The 24,437-nt window shown below is 36.5% G+C and overlaps 1 protein-coding gene across 1 annotated transcript; it reads left to right on the forward strand.

Annotated features, from left to right (window-relative positions):
• Positions 1–776: 776 nt before the first annotated feature.
• Positions 777–24,437, forward strand: LOC146915111 (uncharacterized). Its single transcript, XM_085721242.1, has 15 exons — positions 777–882; positions 960–1,117; positions 1,221–1,271; positions 1,369–1,533; positions 2,019–2,096; positions 2,518–2,563; positions 2,663–2,706; positions 2,795–2,863; positions 2,983–3,166; positions 4,174–4,245; positions 4,381–4,566; positions 4,687–4,780; positions 4,874–4,962; positions 5,046–5,152; positions 23,961–24,437. Exons 1-10 carry the CDS (start codon positions 777–779, stop codon positions 4,182–4,184), a joined length of 912 nt encoding a protein of 303 aa, XP_085577368.1. The 3' UTR covers positions 4,185–4,245; positions 4,381–4,566; positions 4,687–4,780; positions 4,874–4,962; positions 5,046–5,152; positions 23,961–24,437.

Below are 24,437 nucleotides of genomic sequence, written 5' to 3' on the forward strand. Positions count from 1 at the left end.
CTAAAAATATCCTAAAAACATAATATAAAATAACAACTAACTAAGACTCGCGCGTTGCACGGTTTATAATTAGGCTTGGGATGTTTTACGATAGAGAAAGTTTTATCACTTGAATAGATTATTTTAGGTATAACTAAAAACTACTCTGGATCAATTTGTACTCATATAAACATTACTATGATTGAAGGTAAATGGTGAAAGAATTAAAATCTACAAATTCAAAAGAAAAATAAAATAAAATGAACATAGTGGTAACTTCTAACAATTTTCAGTGTTTATGATGTAGATCCAAATCATAAGAGAATAAATAAGTTTATTTAGTATTTATCTACTTCCCATAATTCATATCATGAGTTGAAAAGTAATATATGAAATAAAAGTAAACATATAATGGGAAAATGCAAGTTGAATCATGCATGATTGCAAAATATTCTTGAAAGTTATCATCTAGTAAACAATGTATCAATTCAGCAAAGCAATAATCAATCTAACAAATTGACCACACCTTGCATACTACAATGTTCTACAACAAATATGATTATAAAAGGAGAACATAATTAGTACCAAAATAAAGACATCTAATAATAAGAATAAAAAATAAAGGGTGTCTAATAGGGACCAAAAGGGTTTACCTTTGGACCATTGTCTAAAACGTGTAAAATAGTTAAAAAAAGTCATTACCAAAATTTAATACCATTAAACAATCATTTAAATGGCGATGGAAGCTATTGATGCGATAATTGTTTTTTTTTTCTTTCAAAAATTGCTTAGTTTAAATGGCGAAGGATAGTGTAATTACTGTTTCTTCGGACAAAGGTATTTGTGGTGGAATCAACTCCACGTCTGTCAAGATAAGCAGGGCCTTGAGCAAGTTGAATTCTAGTAAGTTCTGCTCTTTGTGTGTGTATTGTGATGGCTGCAATAAGTGTGTTGAATGTTACATTTGTCGGTTTTTTTAGTTATGGAGCATCACAAAGAGATAATTAAGAGTGGGTGTCATAAGATTTTGGAAGGAATCAATTCAATGTCTTTGATGAATTTAGATGACCAGCAAGTTCACTCCTTAATGACGATGGGAGAAATAGCGCGTGGAGTTGTTGTTGGTCGAGATAGAAAGGTTAGATTATAGAGATATATAAGAAGTTAATTATGTTTTTGTACACAATTTTCGTGCTTATTGGCATTGCCGTCATTAAATGAGTGCTATTTACATTCTATAGGTGACTAAGAATGACGTGATTACTACCTTGCAATACAGCATTGAGAAAATGGTTGATTTTGCTTCTTTCATGTATTCATTCATGATGGATTTTGTTAATATTGATGTTTTTTTGGTCTATCTTTGAACTAACTTGAGGTAGTTTGCAGGTGTGTGCATCTAGAGATATTGTTCATATGCTAAGTAGGATGTCCTATGAAGGCTTGCATGACCAGAGGATGCATTTAGTATTGAGGATGAAAGAAATTGCTCATGGGATTGTTGAGAAGCAACCTAGAGTTGCAACAACTAGGCCTGAGTTACTTGCCGACCAAGTAAGGGATTAATACTGCTTTGTGTGTTTGAGTAAAAAGCTCAAATAAGTGTTTACTGTTTACTTAATAAGATCCTATTATGTAAGAACTTATATCAGGAATGAAGTGGAAACTAAATTAACTTTTAATGGTGAGATTTTAGTGTTTTTCATGATATAGAAGCTTTTTGGATCATAGCAAGGTTTGTGGTATTGAGATTTCTCAAAATTTGCGCAGCAATGTTATCGAACAAATTTATTTTACATTTTTCTCATGTTTTGATGTTTTGATTGTGTGGGTTGGTAACTTAGCATATTTTCTGCTTTGGTGTTCTTGCATATTATACAGTATAGGATAGTGTAGTATAGTATAGTATATCATTTTTTGTATCCAACTCAACCTATTGAAATTGGTCTGCAGCTAAAATGTATCGAGTTTCTGAATGGATTACAGAACTAATTTTTAGATGCCTGAAGTCCTAATCTCATATATGCTTTTCTTTCAGTTCACTCTCAGTATTTGCGCTGCAGCCGTTGTACCTGAGAGTGCAGGCACTTTCTGAGAACATACCAGAGGAGATAAAGGTTATGTTTAGGAATTTCACTCTCTATTGAATAGCATTCATCGCAACTTCGAAATGCTGATGTTTGAAATGCTTTGCATCTACTTTAAACAACAAGAAATTGAGAAGGCAAAACAACAATTAGATGGCAAGGTAATGATCTTGCCTAACTTACCGGGAATCCAAACATCCATATCTTGACCCTAATCCCTGAATTAAGTCACATGTGGTGTGATATTTGTATGTGAGGTTACAATTGAGGTAAAAACACAAGAAAACAAAAAAAAAATCTTCAAAGAAATGTTACTAAATCAATGATTATATTAGTTTCTTGTGGTGCTTGAACCTTCAACATTCTAATTAGTAGATTTTTTTTTGAAGTTTCCTCACTAAGCAATGATTTTAATAGCTTGCTTATATAATTAATTGTTGTGTAATTGCAGAACACACATGGAAATAATGGAAAGGCAGTAGCTGCTACTATAATCGGTAATATTTCAGCTATCTTTGATTGTAGTTTTTTGGGTTATCAAGACACTTTGTGGGATGCATTGGGACGTCATTACTATAAGAATTGTTATATTCAAGGTGAAGTTGATTTCAACTTTGGTCAAGCCCAATCTTATTTTGAGGTAATAATAATAATCTTTGTTCTACATTTTTTACTTTGTTTTTAGAATGAAACAATGAAGCATTTTAAGTGGTTTTTACCTATTGTAGGATTGTGCAACATCAAAATCTAGCCACACTCCACCTCTCATCAGTATTCTTCCTGACTGCAAAACTGAGGTTTTCTCGAATTTTATTGAATTAAGTAAACCTGTTTTCTACATTTGTGTTTGAAGTACTTAGGAAATTATCATTGGCTTTAGATATTGCTTGCTGCACTTACATTCAAATTTATGCAGGGAATAATAGGCTTTTCATTTGAAGCTGCCGAGAAAGCCTCTTATGATCCTGAATCCGTGATTAGAGCATTTGAAAGTCAGCCATCTCTTCATACAGATTCTTTCGCATTTTCTAAATATGTTAAAGCATTAGTAAAAGTTGATAGGCTGGATGAAAGCGAATTTCTGAAGACTTTTCTAAGAGGTGACTATTTGGCCAGATTTGCTCATTTTCTCTTGACTGTGCATGTGATTGTTGTTTGCTCTGTTTGACCATTATTGTTTGACTAGGAAACTAGACATATACTTGAAGTGTTTATAATTTGATTAGAAAGTTGAAGGCACAGATCTATTTGCATTGCTTTTAGAATCTTAACTTGCTTAATTTATAATTTGGGGTTACACATTGCTACAAAATGCACTTGACATTGTATTCATTTTAATGATTTGAATATTAATATTTTGTTATCTTCTCTCATTTACTGCTAACTTTTTAAAGATTTATATTTAAACAGAGTCATTTTAGCACAATTTTTTGGATAAAATGATGACATTAATGTTTTTTTTTTTGAAATAAAACAAATTGGTGTATGAAGTTTGATCATAATGGTTTGTTGGGGATTATGTAGTTTGATTAATATCTTAAACTTTTAATCATTTTGAACAAGAGAGGCATACTTTTATCTTTGTTGTAATATTGCATGCTTTCAATCACAATTTCGATACCTCTTTTGACCTTTTGTTTAGGGATGGGAACAAGTATAATTTCATAAAACTTGCATTTCATGGATGGGATAAATAAATGGTGGATGTACGAAATCCAAGATCTTATATAGATCTATGTTGGAGTCTGCAGAATTCAAAACTTGGAATAGCAATAGTGAACTTGCCGAAATTTGTTATTTATTAGTGATATGGTGCAATTGAGTTGAGGAGATCAATGCGAAGGTTGTGTCATAGGAGTTCTTATCGCTGATTATAGTTAGGCTTTCTGTGTCATAAAACAACATTATAGTGATTGTAGATGATCTGGGTACTACAGTTGCCTATGTCCTCTCGACCTTCATCAATCTCCTTTTCTTTTTGCAATATTTGCAACTACTCGGCCTTTGTGATTCTTTGTTTAGGTCATTGTGATCAAAATTATTTAATGGACAGAACATACACGTAAGTATGATCAGTGACTGGTATCGTTCTTCTTTTTTGTTCTAGGAACGTGTTAAGGAGCGTTCGACGCGCTTCAAGGAATCTTCACAGTTCACTCCTGGTGCTCAGTCCTTTGAGGTAAACCCAACAAATGATATTATAAATTGATACTTGCTATTGCAATTTGAAAATTATGTAAAAAGCAGGGTTTTGGGCAGGTGATATTATTTATTACCTTCATTCTTAGCTTAATTATCTCTTTATTCTGTACAGGGTTTTCAAGGCAGAAGTGCAGCTGGAGCTGATAGTCCGGTTTCCTTCGGCGATGATGAAGATGCCATGCCAACATCAAGCTCAAAACCAAGCACCAGAGGTCGGAAAGGATATGTTGCATCTAATTGTAAACACCATCACGATATTAGTCTTCTCTTTGACATTTTGCAAAACCTTCCCAGATTTGTTAGTTTCTATTCAATTCCCCTCTCACCTTTTTTTCTTTCTTTCAGTTATTATTATTTTTTTATATTGATTTACTCTCTTCTTCGCTATGATGATGAATTTAATCTATTTGATGAGCAGAGGTTGTCAAATCTTCGCATACATAACAATTTTAACTGCCACCTCTGTCGTGAAGTTACTAAGGCATGTGTTCATGCCGAAGCCCTTGATTTTGGTATGCTTTATCTGTGTGTCCATTTTGTCTTTTATAATGCTGTGCTGTTTCATTTTTGGAATTTGAAGATATGAAATGAAATTGAGTTTTTAGGCATAAATACGTGAGCAAGAAAGAAGGCTCTGTGGAAGCATAATGTCCATGGGTTGGCACCGAGTGTTGCATCTGCACACCATTTACTGGTATTGTTAGACATACTAATCTTCTAATTTCTTTGATTCTGTCTCCTGTTTGCATTTGGTAAGCTATTGTCAATTTATTGCAGCTTTTTGCTAAGAACAACAATGATACTAAACTATTGGTGGAAGTAATGAAATTTTTGAAGAAGAATGATTTACCATTGAAACCAGGCACGACAGATATAGTTTTCAGGTATGTTATTATTTTAGCATTTTCAATATTTTTGTATCGCAATTAAAAGGATTCTCTAAACTTGATCACCTGTGTGCAATACTTCTATTCTGCTCTTTCCTTTAATTTGCTAAAATGTAAAAAAGGCACTATTTCTTTGAAAATTGCAGCTATTTCCCTTAATTTGCTCATTTTTCATGTATAACAAAATAATATTTTTGCTATCATTAATTTTAATATTGTGCATAATTGTGTTGTAACATCCCGCTCGTCAGCTAATGGAAATTTTACCTGTTAAATGTATCAGAGGAATGATATTCATGGAAAGTAAGTTCATGGGTAATATTTTATGACATGTCAGTATATTACGGATAAAGTATCAGTGTGGGATTAAACACGCTTGAGGCAGGGGCATAATGGTAATTGCTCGTAAAGGGGTAATTAAGTGGTTTTGGCTCAAAATATTCATTCTTCACTTGTCTTTCTCTCTCTAGGTTTTGAGAAGAGAATTCTCTCCTCCTTCTCTCTAACCCACGCCCTCCCTCTCCACTCTAAATCATCCAAACTTCTTCCTAGTGTGATCAAGCATGGTTATGGGTGGCTTAGCAAGCAAGGAATTAGTGGAGGAAAGATTAAAGCATGGTTTTTGGTTGAAAGCTAAGGATCAAGATTGAAGCAAAAGCTAGGGTTTGAGCTTGGATCTTGAAGGAAAGCAAGAAAACATGATTAGGTGAGTTCCATAGATAGTTTCCCTACCTTTGGTTGTGTAAATTCATGTTAGAAAGGATTGAATTAAGTTTATGAGAGGTTTAGAACCCTAATGTTCTCTTGATCAATTCTTGTGATTTATATGTTAAAATTGCCATGAGATATGTTTAAATAAGTCTATGTATGTTGTTGGATGGATTTGGTGCATTACAGGGTCGAATTGGACGAGTTTTGGGTCGAAAATGGCGAAAACCCGCGGCCGAAAACATCGAAAACGCAAAATTCGCAGCGCTGCGCCTGTACAAGGGCGCTAGGCGCCCACACACAGGGAGCTAGCGCTAGGCGCCCTACTCCTGGCGCCAGGCGCCCCAGACAGGACAACGTTCGCGTTGTTCTGCGTTCGGGTGCTTGGGGGCAGTCGTGTGGGGGTCCGTAGCGATCGTTTCGAAGTGTTCTTTCACTATTTTCACTTATCTTTCTAATGGAACAAGTTTGGCTTTATCAAATCATAGAATTTATAAACGGCTTGAAACTTGGGTTTATGACATTTTCGGTCTTTAGAAATTATTGGAAATTTGCACACATCGTCAATTGATCCTTGCATCAGAAATCATGGCAATCTTAGCATGTACCACAAGGATGGCTCAAGAAAGTTTAAGCATGATGGGGTAGTGATGAACTAAGAAAGGGGATGAATGTAGAGCCTCGGCTTAGCTAGTCGAGAACTAGAAAGATAGCAAGAATCCCTAGAATGATAAGACGCGAAGTGTAATCTCTTCGCACATGAGCTAGAATGACTTAGCAAATATGTAAGTTGTGGATTGATAGGTTAGACCCCTCCACCATGTTAAGTATGAATAAGTATAAGTTACCGCCAATCGGATCGATTAAGGTTCCGAGGTAAATAAGCAAGTATGTATATGTTTAACTTATGCACGACAAGACTATAATTAATATGTGTAGGTGACATGTCTCTTGCTATCCACATCAGGGGGATACAAGGGGTTCTCATTTATGAGAACGATTTAAGCCGTAAGGGACCCGCATGTCACTGAGTAACAAGGCGTAGGTGCTCGTGTCTCTTGTTATCCACGCCAGGGGGATACGGGAGGTTCTCGACCTAAGGGGAACGGTTTAAGCCGCAAGGGACCCGCACGACACCGAGGGAGTCCGATGTACGTACATCGATCATGTATGGGATTGATCTCGGGGTTACTCCACCCGGGACTATCCGTAAAATGAATCAAGATAATATTGTTTGTTCAACGCTAACCTAATGAATGAACTTATGTACGTTTATGTATGTTATGATTATGATTCTATGCACGACTATTGTCTTACCCCAATTTTTGACCTAAGGTCCCAGTGACACATGTCTTTTGACTAGGAATATTCCTTGTTTTTTTTTCAGACCTCCTCTCACTTTTTTTTAATTTTTATTATTATTTATTAGTCTTTTTTAGTTTCCATCTTTTAATACTTTATTTTTATTTAGTCTTTATTTTCCAATTTACCTTTTTTATTTTTTTAGTCTAATTATTTCTTTTAGTTTTTTTTTTAACCATTTTAATGAGTCCGAAATAATTGTCTCTGGGGTCCAAAGAAAATTCTATTCCAACCATGCCACTATCACAGCCTCAATCACAAAGTCAGAAAGTTCTTTCCCATTTTTCATCAGGAACGCGTTTCATCATCAATACCTCTTCTCACTTTTTTTTTTTATTTATTAGTCTTTTTTTAAGTTTTTATTTTTATTTTTATCGTTCATTTTTATTCAGTCTTGATTTTTATATATATTTTTTTTAATTTTATTTTTTTCGTTTAATTACTTCTTTAGGTAATTTTTATTAACTTTTTTTAATGAGTCCAAAAATTGTCAAAAAATATAGTGTCAAGGTCCAATTTTTTTTTCTTTCTCAAGTGTGCCACCAATCATACCATTTTTACATGTCAACTCTCCCATTTGAAAAATTATTCAAATCACATTCCAAAACCATCAATCTCATTCAAGTCCCCATCAAAGTGCATTAAACCAATTTTCCATTTTTCATCAACCTTAGAACCTATAAATAGAGCTCTCATCCTTCACAATTTCAGACACCAAAAGTTCTCTTGAGTTGTCAAAGAACTTTTCTCTCTTCTCCCTCATTTAGCTTGTGTTGACGAGCTATTCTTTTCTTCTCTCTCTTTTTTCTGTCCCTTCGGAATAAGTCCCGTCGTAATTTTGTCCATTCGGTAATTTTGTCCCTTCGTTTGTCCCTTCCTTTTGTTTTCTTTTATTTTCTTGCATTTTTATTTCTTTTTTAACATTTTTTTATTTCTATTTAGCATTTTAATTATTGTCATTTATTTTCCAGCAATTAGAATGTATTTAGGTCCAATGTAAATATAAATGAGAAAAAAGTGTGTGTGTGTCTTTTATTTCTTTACCGCTTTATATATATCAAAAAATACAAAAAAAATAGATTAGGGATTTTGTGGTGATCCAACGTCACTACAAAAATCCACGCGCTTTTAATTTCATTGCTCCGTTAGTTTAATTTTCATTCATTATTCCAAAACCACAAAAACATTCAAATAATCAAAAAAATCAAAAAAATATTTTCATAATAAACCTTGATTTTCAATCAAGTGATCGTTCTTTTTATTTTTTTTCTTAATCAAATATCAAATCAATTTTAATCATACTTTGAGTCTATTTTCTTTCAATATAAAAAATACAAACCAATTCTCATTTGCCACTTGGCTTTTTACTTTAAAACCTTTTCAAAACTAATAAAAAACACAAAACAAATCAAACGTCAATTTCTACCCCGAACTACGAGGTTTTGATCCCTCACGGGTACGTAGGCAGAGGACACTCGTCCTTCCAAATCAATAAAATGTAGATAATTAGGTCTTCCTTTTTTAATCATTTCAAAGTTTCATTTTTTTAAAAAAAAAAGCAAGCAAGTTTATAGCACAAAAAGTTAAATAAAATCAAGAGGTTCTCGTAGAGTACTACGAATATTTAGGGTGCTAATACCTTCCCTAAATATAACCAACCCCCGGACCCCCCAATTTAAATAAAAAATTTTCAAAGTCATGAAATAAAAAGTGAGTCAAAAGCTAATCAAATAGCCTTGATCTCCAAAAAATGACGCGACAGAAATGGCGACTTCACTGCGGATACCTTAAGAGGGTTAGGCCTAACTTGGTTTTGTTTAAAATTTTGTGCTTTAAACTTGCTTAAAAAATCCAAAAAAATCAAAAAAAATAAAATAAAAGATGGAAATACGTGTATATATGTTCTCTCCTTCTTCTTTCTTCTTTCTTTTAACGTGAGTGGTGAGATAAGTCCTACACCCGGACTTGAGGGAAAATTAAGATAGGACCGGGTATAATCATAGTTTCCATGCCAAGAGTACTCTTCGGTATTGGCACATGTGATAACCCACTCAATGGAGGGATCTTGGAGGTATACTTTTGTCGACGTGAGTACTCGCGTATGGCATGTTACTTTCAAGTGACCGTCGAAGTTGAGAACCTTTAGTCACCTTTAACCCATCTTGGCCTTTTAGGACGTAGTGCGGTGGCTAATCGAGACTACTCTCGTATTGGTTGATACGCGATACTACACCCAAACGAGACTAACCTACGAATATTGTTGGAACGAGAGTACTCTCGTCACCTAACAAATATTTGGAAGTGGTTGAAAACTTTGGGAACTTGGTAGAACCCTTGTTACATATACAAATGAAACCATAGTCCTTATCAAATGGCGTTGTTACCCTTGACTCCAACATATGGACTTAACCACACCATGTTTTCTCTGTTCTTTAGCATATTCATGCATACATGCATACATTCATAAAACTTTTTTCATCAAAAGATCGAAGGACTTAGATAAGTTTTTATAAACATCAGAGGTGTGAACCTTGTAAAGAGGAACACCAAGAAATACATCTTCAAAAAGTCTTAACTAAACCTTAGCCTTTGTTAGGGTCTTTTTTCCTTGACTTTGCTTTTGCCCTTAAGGGAACTGTTTGTAATATTTCAAATTATCAAATGAAACAATGTTCCTTATGATGTTTACAGTTACTTTGACAAGTCCTTCGATAAATAAAAAATGTGTCCATTTTTTGCATAAACATATCATGCATCATTTCACATTCATAGTTTCTAGTCCGTGTCTCATACTTTGTTTTTGTCTACAAAAGGTCAATCCATCAGTCTACTCGCATCTACAACACTTAAGCAAATCAGAATGGATCATCTTGAACAAGAGAACCACAAGCTTCGTGAAGAGGTGACGACCCTCCGGGCTGAAAATGAGATTTTGAAGAACTTAGTATCTTTGGTGTCAGTTGCGCAGAGTCAGCCATTAGCTCTTCCTATCGTCAGCACTCAAGCTCAGACGGTTGCTTCCACTACTCCGATTTCAACAGTGTTTGCTAGTACTCCTCAACATGCTATACTGGAAGGTTATCTCTGGAGTACACCTTTAAGTGCTAGTGAAATACTCTGTCGTGTTGTCTCTAAGGTTCAAACTCCTTTTGTGCAACAATCAGGCCCTTTGCTCCCTCAAGCTGCTATGACCTACTCAACTCCTTTGGTTCATGAACCCATCTATCAGCCAGGAAGCGTGGTTGCATATAACCAGGTAGAAGAACTGAGAGAGAAGTTTGATGCATTACGGTTGGAATTGAAAGCTCTCCATGGGGAAGAACTGTTTGGGGAAAGTGCTTATGATCTCTGCTTGGTACCAAATGTTGTGATACCAAGGGAATACCTGCCCTAAGGACCATTTGACAATGTATGCCAGAAAGATGTCCCCTCAAGCCGACAATGATGAGCTTCTTATATACTGCTTTCAAGATAGTTTGACTGGTGCCGCTTTGAAATGGTACACGGGCCTAAGTCGTGTTGATGTCAAAACTTTCATTGATTTGGGCAGTGCCTTCGTCCGACGATACGACTACAACTTGTACTTGGCCCCGGACAGAGACGACCTGCAATCCATGACCCAGAATGATAATGAATCTTTCAAGGCATATGCCCAGCGATGGAGAGATTTTGCTGATCAAGTTCGTCCACCTCTGGAAGAGAAAGAATTGACTGAGATTTTCTTGAAGAATCTGGATCAATTTTATTATGAGAAAATGGTTGGAAGTGCTCCCAACAACTTTGCAAAAATGATGATTACGGGAATGCGTCTTGAAGAAGGGGTCCGAGAAGGACGTTTGGTCAAAGAAAGTGTTCCTACTGACAGTTCAGAAGAGGAAGACCAGGAAAGGAATGTGGTGGAAAGCCAGCCTCAACAACAGTATCTGTCTTATCACCCTGCTGCCGCTGTTATGCCTATCATAAATGTTGTTCAAAATCTGGGTTATCAACCCCAGTTTCAACAATGTCAACAACATCCTCGACAACAGACTTCAAAGAAACAGATTGACCCTATTCCCATGAAGTATACAGTTTTGTTTCCAAAATTACACGAAAGGAATTTGGTCTACACCAAGGCACCTCCTCCAGTACCAGCAAAATTGACATCCCGTTACAGGCCCGATCTCTTTTGTGCTTTCCATCAAGGGGCACCAGGTCATGATATCGAGCACTGTTTTGCGTTGCAGAAGATAGTTCAGAAGTTGATCCGAAAAATCCTTATACCTTTCAAAGAGTTTGAATTTGAATGTGCAAGTTAATCCGCTATCAGATCTTGGTATCTAAGGTTGACACATGAAATGTTTAATCTGCAATCGGGTCGTTGCTGATGTTTATTTCTGTTACTCATCTGTTCAATTAATATGTTTGTTTGTTGCTTTATGTTTTTCAAAAAAAATCCTTTCGTCCCACTCGAGATGGAAGTGAACTTGTTTAGGGCTTTTTGCTTTATGTATTTTCATCATTAAAAAAGTCGCTTTGATCCCGAATTTGTTTTTATTTTGTGCTTTTTTTCCTGGAAAAAATGGTAATACAAAAAACCAAAAAAATTATTTTTTTCCTTTAATCATTTCCACGTATCTGCATAATCATAATGTTTATATCAATAATCAAATCATGCATTAATAAACCCGTTGAACACATTAACCATGTACTCTCTTCCAACTGTGAGTTCCCTGTGTCCGAAGCTGAAGAAGGAGAATGAAGAGATTCCCGATGAGATCTCTCACATACTGGGGCATCTTAGCCATTGAAGCTGCAAACAAAAGGAGATTATCCAGAAGATGACTTTCGATTACAAAGACTGGCACGGGGTGCTACCATTCGTTTTTCTCAGATATCGTACTTCAGTACACATTTCAACAGGGGCAACCCCCCCTCCTTCCCCAATATGCAACATGGAGGTCGTGCTTCCCGTGAAGATCGAAGTCCCGTCAATAGGAGTTCTGATAAAGTCCAAGCTTGATCGAATTTAAACACATGACGACCTTGTACAAATATATCAAAAGAGGTTTGAAACAAGCTTCTAACAAAAAGGTCCGTCCCCATGAATTTCAAGAAGGGAACTTTGTACTACTTTCCAACCAGACTCCAGGGGCAAGTGGATGCCTAGTTATGAAGGCCCATGTGCAATGACTTTTACAATTATGGACGGCAACAAACTCACACGTCCTATGAATGCCGGTGCAGTCAAGAAATACTCTGTCAAAAATATGAGCTCGATAAGTCGCGAATCTAAAAAGGCGACTTAGGCAAAAATGAGCGTCTCGGTGGACTGAAAACCCAAAAGGGCGGTCCTGGCAAAAATTAGAGACAAAAAAAATGATGATTTATCCTGATAGATTGAAAACCCGAAAAGGGCGATCTATGCAAAAGTTAAGGATCATGACAAAGTAACTGCATCAGTCAGGCACAATCCACTTGGGGCATACATGTTATCAAAGAACCTCCGATTCGAAGCATCTGCAGATCAAGGACTCGGAACAGGGGCAATTCAAAGTTGCTAGGGAGTATAACGGTTATTGTGTTCAATGTACCTTCCAATATATTTACCATTTTCCAAATTTTTCAAAGATCCGTGGAGCCATGCCATTGGCAGGTCCCCACTCAATTCATCAAATTTGAGCCTGTGCCCATTTATTTGGAACTCCCGTTTATTCTATTTGCAAAATTTCTTCTATTTTTGATGGCAATACTTGAAGCAAAAATTTTCAAAATATAAAACTTTTTAACATCTTTTGAAAAGTTTGAACAACAAACACGCTCTCTTTGAACTTATGAGTAGGTGAAGCGTACATCAGCATCCGCCTCGAAAACGGTTACACTCCGAAATAGAAACATGGCTAAGCAATGTGGAAAGGACCTCTGCTTTGAGCAAGATGCTATCACAGTCCAAAAATACAAAAAATTACAAAAATAAAAGCTCGCTAAGTTGAAAACCTGAAAAGGCGGCTTAGGCAATAGAGAGCGTCCCGGTGGACTGAAAACTCGAAAGGGCGGTCCAGGCAAAAATTAGGGGCATAAAAAAGGAATATACTCCCGGTGGACTGAAAACCTGAAAGGGCGGTCCAGGCAAAAGTTAGGGATTTTCAAAAAAAATATACAAAAAATGACTGTTGAAGCATACCAGTGGAAGAACACTCCGCGTCGGTTTACAAAATGGCGACTTCTTCCAGATTCTTTTGGTTAACAATGGGCTTTATCCCCAGGAGGCATCTGTTGCTACCTTGTGCCCGACTTTACCTCGTCAACGGCTCGTTTGGTTCACAATAATATCATCTCCAAGGAAGTTTGTCGAGTGTTTGTGCTGCGATGTCAGTCCGCCTTCTGTCTTACCTGTCTTGTCTCGTTTCATCAAGTCACCTGTCATATACACTTCATACAGTCATATGAATTACATTCATACATTTATACATTCATACATTCATACACTAATACTTTCACATATTCATACATTCATTCATACCCAGCATATACACAACATCATTCATACATAACCGCATTGGTCACCCATAGTCTTGTTTTGTCGTATCCCTTCAGTTCGATCTTCACTCATGGTACGTCAAGCGAATAGCTTGCAAACCTATTTTGTTACCTTGGTGTCAAGTAGATAGCTTGCAAACCTATTTTGTTACCTTCGTGTCAAGCGAATAGCTTGCAAACCTCTATTGTTATCTTGTGTCAAGCGAATAGCTTGCAAACCTCTATTGTTATCTTGGTGTTAAGCGAATAGCTTGCAAACATCTTTTGTTACCTATGAGTCAAGCGAATAGCTTGCAAACATCTTTTGTTACCTGTGTGTCAAGCGAATAGCTTGCAACCCTCTTTTGGCATCATGTGTGTCAAGCGAATAGCTTGCAAACATCTTTGGTTACCTTTGTGTCAAGCGAATAGCTTGTAGACATAATTTGTTACCAGTGTGTCAAGCGAATAGCTTGCACACATAATTTGTTACCAGTGTGTCAAGCGAATAGCTTGCAAACATAATTTGCTACCAGTATGTCAAGCGAATGGCTTGCAAACCTATTTTGTTACCTGTGTGTCAAGCGAATAGCTTGCAAACATCTTTTGGTACATGTGTGTCAAGCGAATAGCTTGCAAACCTCTTTTGTCATCATGAGTGTCAAGCGAATAGCTTGCAAATATCTTTTGTTACCTGTGTGTCAAGCGAATAGCTTGCAAACATCTTTTGTTACCTGTATGTCAAGCGAATAGCTTGCAACCCTCTTTTGTCATCACGAGTGTCAAGCGAATAGCTTGCAAATATCTTTTGTTACCTTTGTGTCAAGCGAATAGCTTGCAAGCCTCTTTTGTTACCTATGTGTCAAGCGAATAGCTTGCAAACATCTTTTGTTACCTGTGTGTCAAGCGAATAGCTTGCAACCCTCTTTTTGTCATCACGAGTGTCAAGCGAATAGCTTGCAAGCCTCTTTTGTCATCACCAGTGTCAAGTGAATAGCTTGCAAAAATTCTTGTCTTATAAAAAGTGTCATCCCCAGCGTTAGCTGTTCTAGTGATGTCACTAATCAATTTCAATTTCAAAAGTGTCATCCCCGGCGTTAGCTGTTCTAGTGATGTCACTAATCAATTTCAAAAGTGTCATCCCCAGCGTTAGCTGTTCTAGTGATGTCACTAATCAATTTCAATTTCAAAAGTGTCATCCCCGGCGTTAGCTGTTTTAGTGATGTCACTAATCAATTTCAAAAGTGTCATCCCCAGCGTTAGGTGTTCTAGTGATGTCACTAATAAATTTCAAAAGTGTCATCCCCAGCGTTAGCTGTTACAGTGATGTCACTAATCAATTTCAATTTCAATGGTGTCGTCCCCAGCGTTAGCTGTTCCAGTGATGTCGCTAATCAATTTCAATTTCAATTTCAGAGGTGTAATCCCCAGCGTTAGCTGTTCTAGTGATGTCGCTAAAAGTTTTGTCTTCATTAAGCTTTCGTCCCAAACGGACCAATACGGTAGTAGACAATCTTTCCCCAGTAAAACTACATTCCCCAGCAGTGTCAGATCCCTTTCTTTAACGAACTTGGGTATCCCGTTGTTGTTTTCCAGTCCCAGTCGAGTCATTTTTGCCGTCCTACATTCATATTTGCATCATGAGCATTTCACTATATCTTAGGTCCAAAATTGGTGTACTTTTATATTTAAGTCTCTTCAGTCCGTCAAATCAAAGATTCCATCTTCAAATCTCCGGACGAAGAAACTTAAATAGGGGCATCTGTCTTACCCCAATTTTTGACCTAAGGTCCCAGTGACACATGTCTTTTGACTAGGAATATTCCTTGTTTTTTTTTTCAGACCTCCTCTCACTTTTTTTTAATTTTTATTATTATTTATTAGTTTTTTTTAGTTTCCATCTTTTAATACTTTATTTTTATTTAGTCTTTATTTTCCAATTTACCTTTTTTATTTTTTTAGTCTAATTATTTCTTTTAGTTTTTTTTTAACCATTTTAATGAGTCCGAAATAATTGTCTCTGGGGTCCAAAGAAAATTCTATTCCAACCATGCCACTATCACAGCCTCAATCACAAACTCAGAAAGTTCTTTCCCATTTTTCATCAGGAACGCGTTTCATCATCAATACATTTTCTCACTTTTTTTTATTTATTAGTCTTTTTTTAAGTTTTTAGTTTTTATATTTATCGTTCATTTTTATTCAGTCTTGATTTTTATATATATTTTTTTTATTTTTATTTTTTTCGTTTAATTACTTCTTTAGGTAATTTTTATTAACTTTTTTTAATGAGTCCAAAAATTGTCAAAAAATATAGTGTCAAGGTCCAATTTTTTTTTCTTTCTCAAGTGTGCCACCAATCATACCATTTTTACATGTCAACTCTCCCATTTGAAAAATTATTCAAATCACATTCCAAAACCATCAATCTCATTCAAGTCCCCATCAAAGTGCATTAAACCAATTTTCCATTTTTCATCAACCTTAGAACCTATAAATAGAGCTCTCATCCTTCACAATTTCAGACATCAAAAGTTCTCTTGAGTTGTCAAAGAACTTTTCTCTCTTCTCCCTCATTTAGCTTGTGTTGACGAGCTATTCTTTTCTTCTCTCTCTTTTTTCTGTCCCTTCGGAATAAGTCCCTTCGTAATTTTGTCCATTCGGTAATTTTGTCCCTTCGTTTGTCCCTTCCTTTTATTTTCTTTTATTTTCTTGCATTTTTATTTCTTTTTTAACATTTTTTTATTTCTATTTAGCATTTTAATTATTGTCATTTATTTTCCAGCAATTAGAATGTATTTAGGTCCAATGTAAATATAAATGAGAAAAAAGTGTGTGTGTGTCTTTTATTTCTTTACCGCTTTATATATATCAAAAAATACAAAAAAAATAGATTAGGGATTTTGTGGTGATCCAACGTCACTACAAAAATCCACGCGCTTTTAATTTCATTGCTCCGTTAGTTTAATTTTCATTCATTATTCCAAAACCACAAAAACATTCAAATAATCAAAAAAATCAAAAAAATATTTTCATAATAAACCTTGATTTTCAATCAAGTGATCGTTCTTTTTATTTTTTTTCTTAATCAAATATCAAATCAATTTTAATCATACTTGGAGTCTATTTTCTTTCAATATAAAAAATACAAACCAATTCTCATTTGCCACTTGGCTTTTTACTTTAAAACCTTTTCAAAACTAATAAAAAACACAAAACAAATCAAACGTCAATTTCTACCCCGAACTACGAGGTTTTGATCCCTCACGGGTACGTAGGCAGAGGACACTCGTCCTTCCAAATCAATAAAATGTAGATAATTAGGTCTTCCATTTTTAATCATTTCAAAGTTTCATTTTTTTTAAAAAAAAAGCAAGCAAGTTTATAGCACAAAAAGTTAAATAAAATCAAGAGGTTCTCGTAGAGTACTACGAATATTTAGGGTGCTAATACCTTCCCTAAATATAACCAACCCCCGGACCCCCCAATTTAAATAAAATTTTTCAAAGTCGTGAAATAAAAAGTGAGTCAAAAGCTAATCAAATAGCCTTGATCTCCAAAAAATGACGCGACAACTATGATTATGATCATGTAAGAATCCAGGCACGTTTATGTTTAAGAACAAGAGCACTAGATGCTATATGACAAGCTCAAGGCATGGAATAGAACAAGTAAGAACATGATACCGAAGACGATCTTAGGTTTCCCCTAATTGTCCGGTTTAGAATCGTGCCATGATTATGTTATGTTTAGGCCTCGATACATAGAGTGTATTCTTGGCAATGCGGTTTTAGGTTCCCCCTCAACCGCCATGACACGTATAGGAAGTGAAGCCTATAACAAGTTAAGATAAGACCATGACGGCTCTAGTATGCACGACCGTCTAGTATGCAAGTCCCCACACACGTATAATCAACCGTCAGGTTGTATCGTAGACACGTGGTGACCGTAGGTTTCCCCTGAGGTTACCTATAGCCTAGGATTTAGGGGAACTCATTGAGACATTATGTCTCATCCCAATCCTTATTGTTTCAGATAAACAGGTTGGATTTGCAAGCTTGAAGTCGGATGGATATTTCAACAAGTGTGCGTTCGTGTCGCTGCAGGATGCATTGGATTTTAAGGACGAATTATATATGTATGGTTGAGATGGTTATGTTATTTATGTTCGGACGCAATTTGTTGTATAAATATTCATTTGTGTGTAGTTTATGTTGTAAAGTTTAATGTATCCAGTACTAATATTAACGCTCGTGCTAGACTTTCTAGATACGTCTGGTATGGGTGTTACATTTGGTATCAGAGCTGGTCGATTCAGACCGTGCCTTGGGTCATTAAATTACAACTAAGGTAGTGGGACCATTGGGTTCCAGGTAAAAGTTCTAGTTGTTGTTGTTAGTTGAGCCTGATCAACTCAATTAAACATTCGACGATTAGGATAGATGCCTGAGAGCTGGATAGGACCCAAGAGGAACGAAGTATGTGATGAAGTAGTTTGATTGTGCCAAAAGGTGGCCGGTGAACTAATCAAGTAGAAGTGTGAATCCTCCGGGAATATAAGATATGTTACGAAGAAACGTTCCGACAATGTCGGGTAAGATGATAGTGATACTTTATGTACCCGTAAGCGAAGAAGTTGGATATATATGTATCTAATCATGACCGAAGGATTCGGTAAGAGTTGTTGTTGGAACGGGTTATGATATTCTGGAATGTCAGTACAAGGATACAAGATAGATATAAGTCGGCATATGATGACGGAGTCAGCAGGCTCTTAGGAATAGCAGTATGTGAATGAAGTTAAGGATTCAAGAGAAAGTTTATGTTATCAGGAGTAAGGCATTGATTTCCGGTGTGCCAAGAATTGTATCGGAAAAAGGTTGATGTTGCCATGCATATGTTATAGAATATTTTACGACGATAGGAATGAATGATGTGCATTGTATACTTGAGAATAAGAATTTTATGCAACAAATGTTTTCTGAAAAATAGAGTTGGAGAAGCTCACCAATAGCAAGCCTGGGACGAAACTTCCCGTTTTGTGAAATCTACTAGTTTGTTTCTATGGCTTGCAATGACTGTTGGAGAGATGTCTTCACAATAATATATTTTATGTGACGAAAATCTTTTATGACATCAAGTGACGAATGCACATCACAATCTATGATTTCTAAGGAAGAAAGTGCATGGACAAGTATTAACGGAATCGATACGATTTAAGGTAGTTTTGGAAGTTAATGTGTCAAGAGTCAAGGAAGAGCTCAGATTAAGAGTTTGGAAGTTCCGGTATTGATATGGAAGTCATAGAGGTGAAGGTATGAATTAAGAAATTTAATTGGTGCAAAGTTATAAGAAATCACAAAGTTCTCGGATTATGTGGAATTATGGCGTATCTCTCGAACTTATGTTTTGCTTAATGGACATGCTAGGGCTCGATATGATGTTGGATCATAAATTTTAAATAATTTTAGAAAGATTTACGCGTATGGGTGATTGAAGTTGACATTTTGAAAATTCACGAGGTTTTTTTTTTAGGAACCGGTTTGCTACGACACTCGTAGAGCGAGCTAGACTCACTAGAATCTAGAATTGATGACACGTATGTGTTATCAACTCGTTCTATAATTTTATAGTAACGGTCGGGGCCTAAACTCAATATATTTATAAAGTAGAAAATTATCAACGTCAATGACCTGTGCGCTAGTTTACATAGTTACTTTAAAAGAAAAATCAACGAGCAAGCATTGGTATGATTAAGCAAAATGTAGTAGGTGAAGATACGAAGGTACCAGGTTAGTGGTTTAAGGAAGATATGTTCAAGTGTTAGAGGAGTTGCTAAAGGAATTCGAGTTCCTCGGAAACAAGTTCAAGTGTGATATGTATGGTAAATGCAACCAGCAAGAACGTAAGGTTTACCCCCAAGTCAAGTATTATGAGCATAAGATAAAATATCATGAGCTTTGAATTTACAAGACAAGTGTAAGGTTGTGATGGTGTTTGCAACATGGAAGATCTTGAGAATAGTTTAAGAAGTAAGTATTCAAGTGGTAAGCATGAATTGAAATCTCAATTGCTCGAACGGGTTAGAGTATTAGTTTAAGCCAACCGGTGGGAATCAGAGTAGCGCCATGGAACACATGGGAGTTTTAGTATGTATGAAGCTTCGTGAAGAATGTTCGGTTGGTAAGGCAAGTTTAGCAGAAGCATCATAAGACAAATTAATGGCAAAAGGACCAAGGATTTTCTACGGATATGTAAGCGGTATTGTAGGTTTGTAAATCGGTTTGTAAGGGAAGAATTTATCTTCGAAGTTAAACATGTTATCATGAGAGAGAGAAGCAACTTTGAGTGATGTGTAAAGAAATTTATACTCATGCGTGTAATACTTGTTGAGTGAAAACGATACTTGTTAAGGCATGTTAAGTCATGATTTTATAACTTTTAAAACTAAGATTGGTATTATGGAACTTGGGAACGATGTTTAATTTTTATTTAACTCATGAAATTATACATTTTCGAAACTGACAAGATACGTTTTAAGTAAACTCACTTAAGACGTACAAAACTTCAGGACCAACTTGTCGTGGACAAGTTTTGGGCGAGTTGTTAAATCTTTTTCGAAATATAGAAACTCGTCCGGTGGTTCTGTGGTGCTATTGCAAATTCAGTTTTGGAAATGATAAAATATTTTAGTCAAATATATATTCGTTCCAAGAACCCGAATATCAAAGTTTAAGAAAATTTCTTCAAGAAAAATGTTAGACACATATCGTTATCATTTAACAAGAGGTAGCACTTGAAAGTATGTACATGTTATGGAAACGACAATGTGCTAGAAAGTTTCAAGAGCATGAGAACCACAACGTTGGTGAATAAATTGTTAAGATGAATCGGCATAGTTGATTTCACATTTCCATGTCAAGCTATGTGAGTACCCACTAATTCAGGTGCAGAGAAATCGCATGAAGTCAAAAAATTTCCTAAGGCTTTGAAAGGAGATAAGTGATTCGTGGAATCGTCTATATGAGTAATGAATGTAAGAGGTATAAGACGTGCGGTAAGAAAGATTATGTATGCATGAAAAGATGTTTAATGTTGCAAGTAAGCACTACAGGGCAAACCTGGTTTCCGGTAGGATTCTAGTTAAAAGGCAAATCCTGAGTGTTCATGTTTAAGATAAGATACCTTTATGAATGGTTTATGTTAAGCGGATAAGGTACGAGACCGAGACAATAAGTTTATGTGTAGCAAGGTAAGTTCTGAATCATGATATACTAAGAAAACTTTAAGTTTGAGTGATATTAAGACCAAGAAGGCTATGCTCAGTTGCATGTGGGTTAAGAAACAAGATGAGGACATGATATGACGAACCCCTTGAGTGTGTATGAATTGAAATGTATGGTTCAGACCAAAGATAGTAAGTTTTTGTCAAGATGATTGGTAGTCGATCTCTAAATTTCGAGGACGAAATTTCTTTAAGGGGGTAGAGTGTAACATCCCGCTCGTCAGCTAATGGAAATTTTACCTGTTAAATGTATCAGAGGAATGATATTCATGGAAAGTAAGTTCATGGGTAATATTTTATGACATGTCAGTATATTACGGATAAAGTATCAGTGTCGGATTAAACACGCTTGAGGCAGGGGCATAATGGTAATTGCTCGCAAAGGGGTAATTAAGTGGTTTTGGCTCAAAATATTCATTCTTCACTTGTCTTTCTCTCTCTAGGTTTTGAGAAGAGAATTCTCTCCTCCTTCTCTCTAACCCATGCCCTCCCTCTCCACTCTAAATCATCCAAACTTCTTCCTAGTGTGATCAAGCATGGTTATGGGTGGCTTAGCAAGCAAGGAATTAGTGGAGGAAAGATTAAAGCATGGTTTTTGGTTGAAAGCTAAGGATCAAGATTGAAGCGAAAGATAGGGTTTGAGCTTGGATCTTGAAGGAAAGCAAGAAAACATGATTAGGTGAGTTCCATAGATAGTTTACCTACCTTTGGTTGTGTAAATTCATGTTAGAAAGGATTGAATTAAGTTTATGAGAGGTTTAGAACCCTAATGTTCTCTTGATCAATTCTTGTGATTTATATGTTAAAATTGCCATGAGATATGTTTAAATAAGTCTATGTATGTTGTTGGATGGATTTGGTGCATTACAGGGTCGAATTGGACGAGTTTTGGGTCGAGAATGGCGAAAACCCGCGGCCGAAAACACCGAAAACGCAAAATTCGCAGCGCTGCGCCTGTACAAGGGCGCTAGGCGCCCACACACAGGGAGCTAGCGCTAGGCGCCCTACTCCTGGCGCCAGGCGCCCCAGACAGGACAACGTTCGCGTTGTTCTGCGTTCGGGTGCTTGGGGGCAGTCGTGTGGGGGTCCGTAGCGATCGTTTCGAAGTGTTCTTTCACAATTTTCACTTATCTTTCTACTGGAACAAGTTTGGCTTTATCAAATCATAGAATTTAGAAACGGCTTGAAACTTGGGTTTATGACATTTTCGGTCTTTAGAAATTATTGGAAATTTGCACACATCGTCAATTGATCCTTACATCAGAAATCATGGCAATCTTAGCATGTACCACAAGGATGGCTCAAGAAAGTTTAAGCATGATGGGGTAGTGATGAACTAAGAAAGGGGATGAATGTAGAGCCTCGGCTTAGCTAGTCGAGAACTAGAAAGATAGCAAGAATCCCTAGAATGATAAGACGCGAAGTGTAATCTCTTCGCACATGAGCTAGAATGACTTAGCAAATATGTAAGTTGTGGATTGATAGGTTAGACCCCTCCACCATGTTAAGTATGAATAAGTATAAGTTACCGCCAATCGGATCGATTAAGGTTCCGAGGTAAATAAGCAAGTATGTATATGTTTAACTTATGCACGACAAGACTATGATTAATATGTGTAGGTGACATGTCTCTTGCTATCCACATCAGGGGGATACAAGGGGTTCTCATTTATGAGAACGATTTAAGCCGTAAGGGACCCGCATGTCACTGAGTAACAAGGCGTAGGTGCTCGTGTCTCTTGTTATCCACGCTAGGGGGATACGGGAGGTTCTCGACCTAAGGGGAACGGTTTAAGCCGCAAGGGACCCGCACGACACTGAGGGAGTCCGATGTACGTACATCGGTCATGTATGGGATTGATCTCGGGGTTACTCCACCCGGGACTATCCGTAAAATGAATCAAGATAATATTGTTTGTTCAACGCTAACCTAATGAATGAACTTATGTACGTTTATGTATGTTATGATTATGATTCTATGCACGACTATGATTATGATCATGTAAGAATCCATGCATGTTTATGTTTAAGAACAAGAGCACTAGATGCTATATGACAAGCTCAAGGCATGGAATAGAACAAGTAAGAACATGATACCGAGGACGATCTTAGGTTTCCCCTAATCGTCCGGTTTAGAATCGTGCCATGATTATGTTATGTTTAGGCCTCGATACATAGAGTGTATTCTTGGCAATGTGGTTTTAGGTTCCCCCTCAACCGCCATGACACGTATAAGAAGTGAAGCCTATAACAAGTTAAGATAAGACCATGACGGCTCTAGTATGCACGACCGTCTAGTATGCAAGTCCCCACACACGTATAATCAACCGTCAGGTTGTATCGTAGACACGTGGTGACCGTAGGTTTCCCCTGAGGTTACCTATAGCCTAGGATTTAGGGGAACTCACTGAGACATTATGTCTCATCCCAATCCTTATTGTTTCAGATAAACAGGTTGGATTTGCAAGCTTGAAGTCGGATGGATATTTCAACAAGTGTGCGTTCGTGTCGCTGCAGGATGCATTGGATTTTAAGGACGAATTATATATGTATGGTTGAGATGGTTATGTTATTTATGTTCGGACGCAATTTGTTGTATAAATATTCATTTGTGTGTAGTTTATGTTGTAAAGTTTAATGTATCCAGTACTAATATTAACGCTCGTGCTAGACTTTGTAGATACGTCTGGTATGGGTGTTACATGTGTTTTTAATTTTTTATGGTATTGTTGTCCTGTTCCTATATGAAAATTCTTATTGAAAAGAAACAAAATTGAGACTTAAACCCAACTTGATAATACCAAGGGCGACATCAAATGCTTCTATAGGATTTGAGATTTAAGGTGTTTTTTTCTCTCTGACATCTGGTTTACTGCATTGTCAAAAGATTGTTGAGTGATTGAAATTTTGTTTGGCTTTGGTACTAAAATTTCCAATTTTTGGTTATTGCAGATTCTTACAAGGCAATCAATGATGAAGGAATGCCAATGTACCAGAGACCTTTCATGAAAGGCAAACTTTACATTAATTTCACTGTGGAGTTCCCTGAGTCTCTTGATCAAGTTAAGGCTTTGGAGACAATTCTGCCAGCAAGGTCTGTATCACAGTTGACAGACATGGAGCTGGATGAGTGTGAGGAGACAACACTTCATGATGTCAACATTGAAGAAGAGACAAGAAGAAGGCAGCAAGCTCAGCAAGAGGCATATGATGAAGATGATGAGATGCCTGGTGGTGCTCAAAGAGTACAGTGTGCTCAGCAGTAATGAGTTTGGAGATGTGCTGTGGTAGAACCTTTGGTGATGTCCTTCATGCATGTGTTTTAGCTTTGTTGGGCTAAACATAGTGGTGTGTCTGATCAAATGATTTTTGAAAAACAGTGTAGCATTTATTTCCGTATAAAGATATCCTATATGGTTAATTTTATAA

Source organism: Medicago sativa, chromosome 6 (genome assembly GCF_051527215.1).
Source record: "Medicago sativa cultivar Bolivia chromosome 6, Bolivia_mono, whole genome shotgun sequence".
Lineage (NCBI taxonomy): Eukaryota > Viridiplantae > Streptophyta > Magnoliopsida > Fabales > Fabaceae > Medicago > Medicago sativa.

Bases quoted from the DNA above. Each gene is read 5' to 3' on its own strand.
- LOC146915111 (XM_085721242.1), top strand. From the start codon at position 777: ATGGCGAAGGATAGTGTAATTACTGTTTCTTCGGACAAAGGTATTTGT. The intron at 1,272-1,368 runs GTTGATTTTGCT...GGTAGTTTGCAG, and splicing joins AATACAGCATTGAGAAAATG to GTGTGTGCATCTAGAGATAT. The intron at 2,097-2,517 runs GTTATGTTTAGG...GTGTAATTGCAG, and splicing joins ACATACCAGAGGAGATAAAG to AACACACATGGAAATAATGG.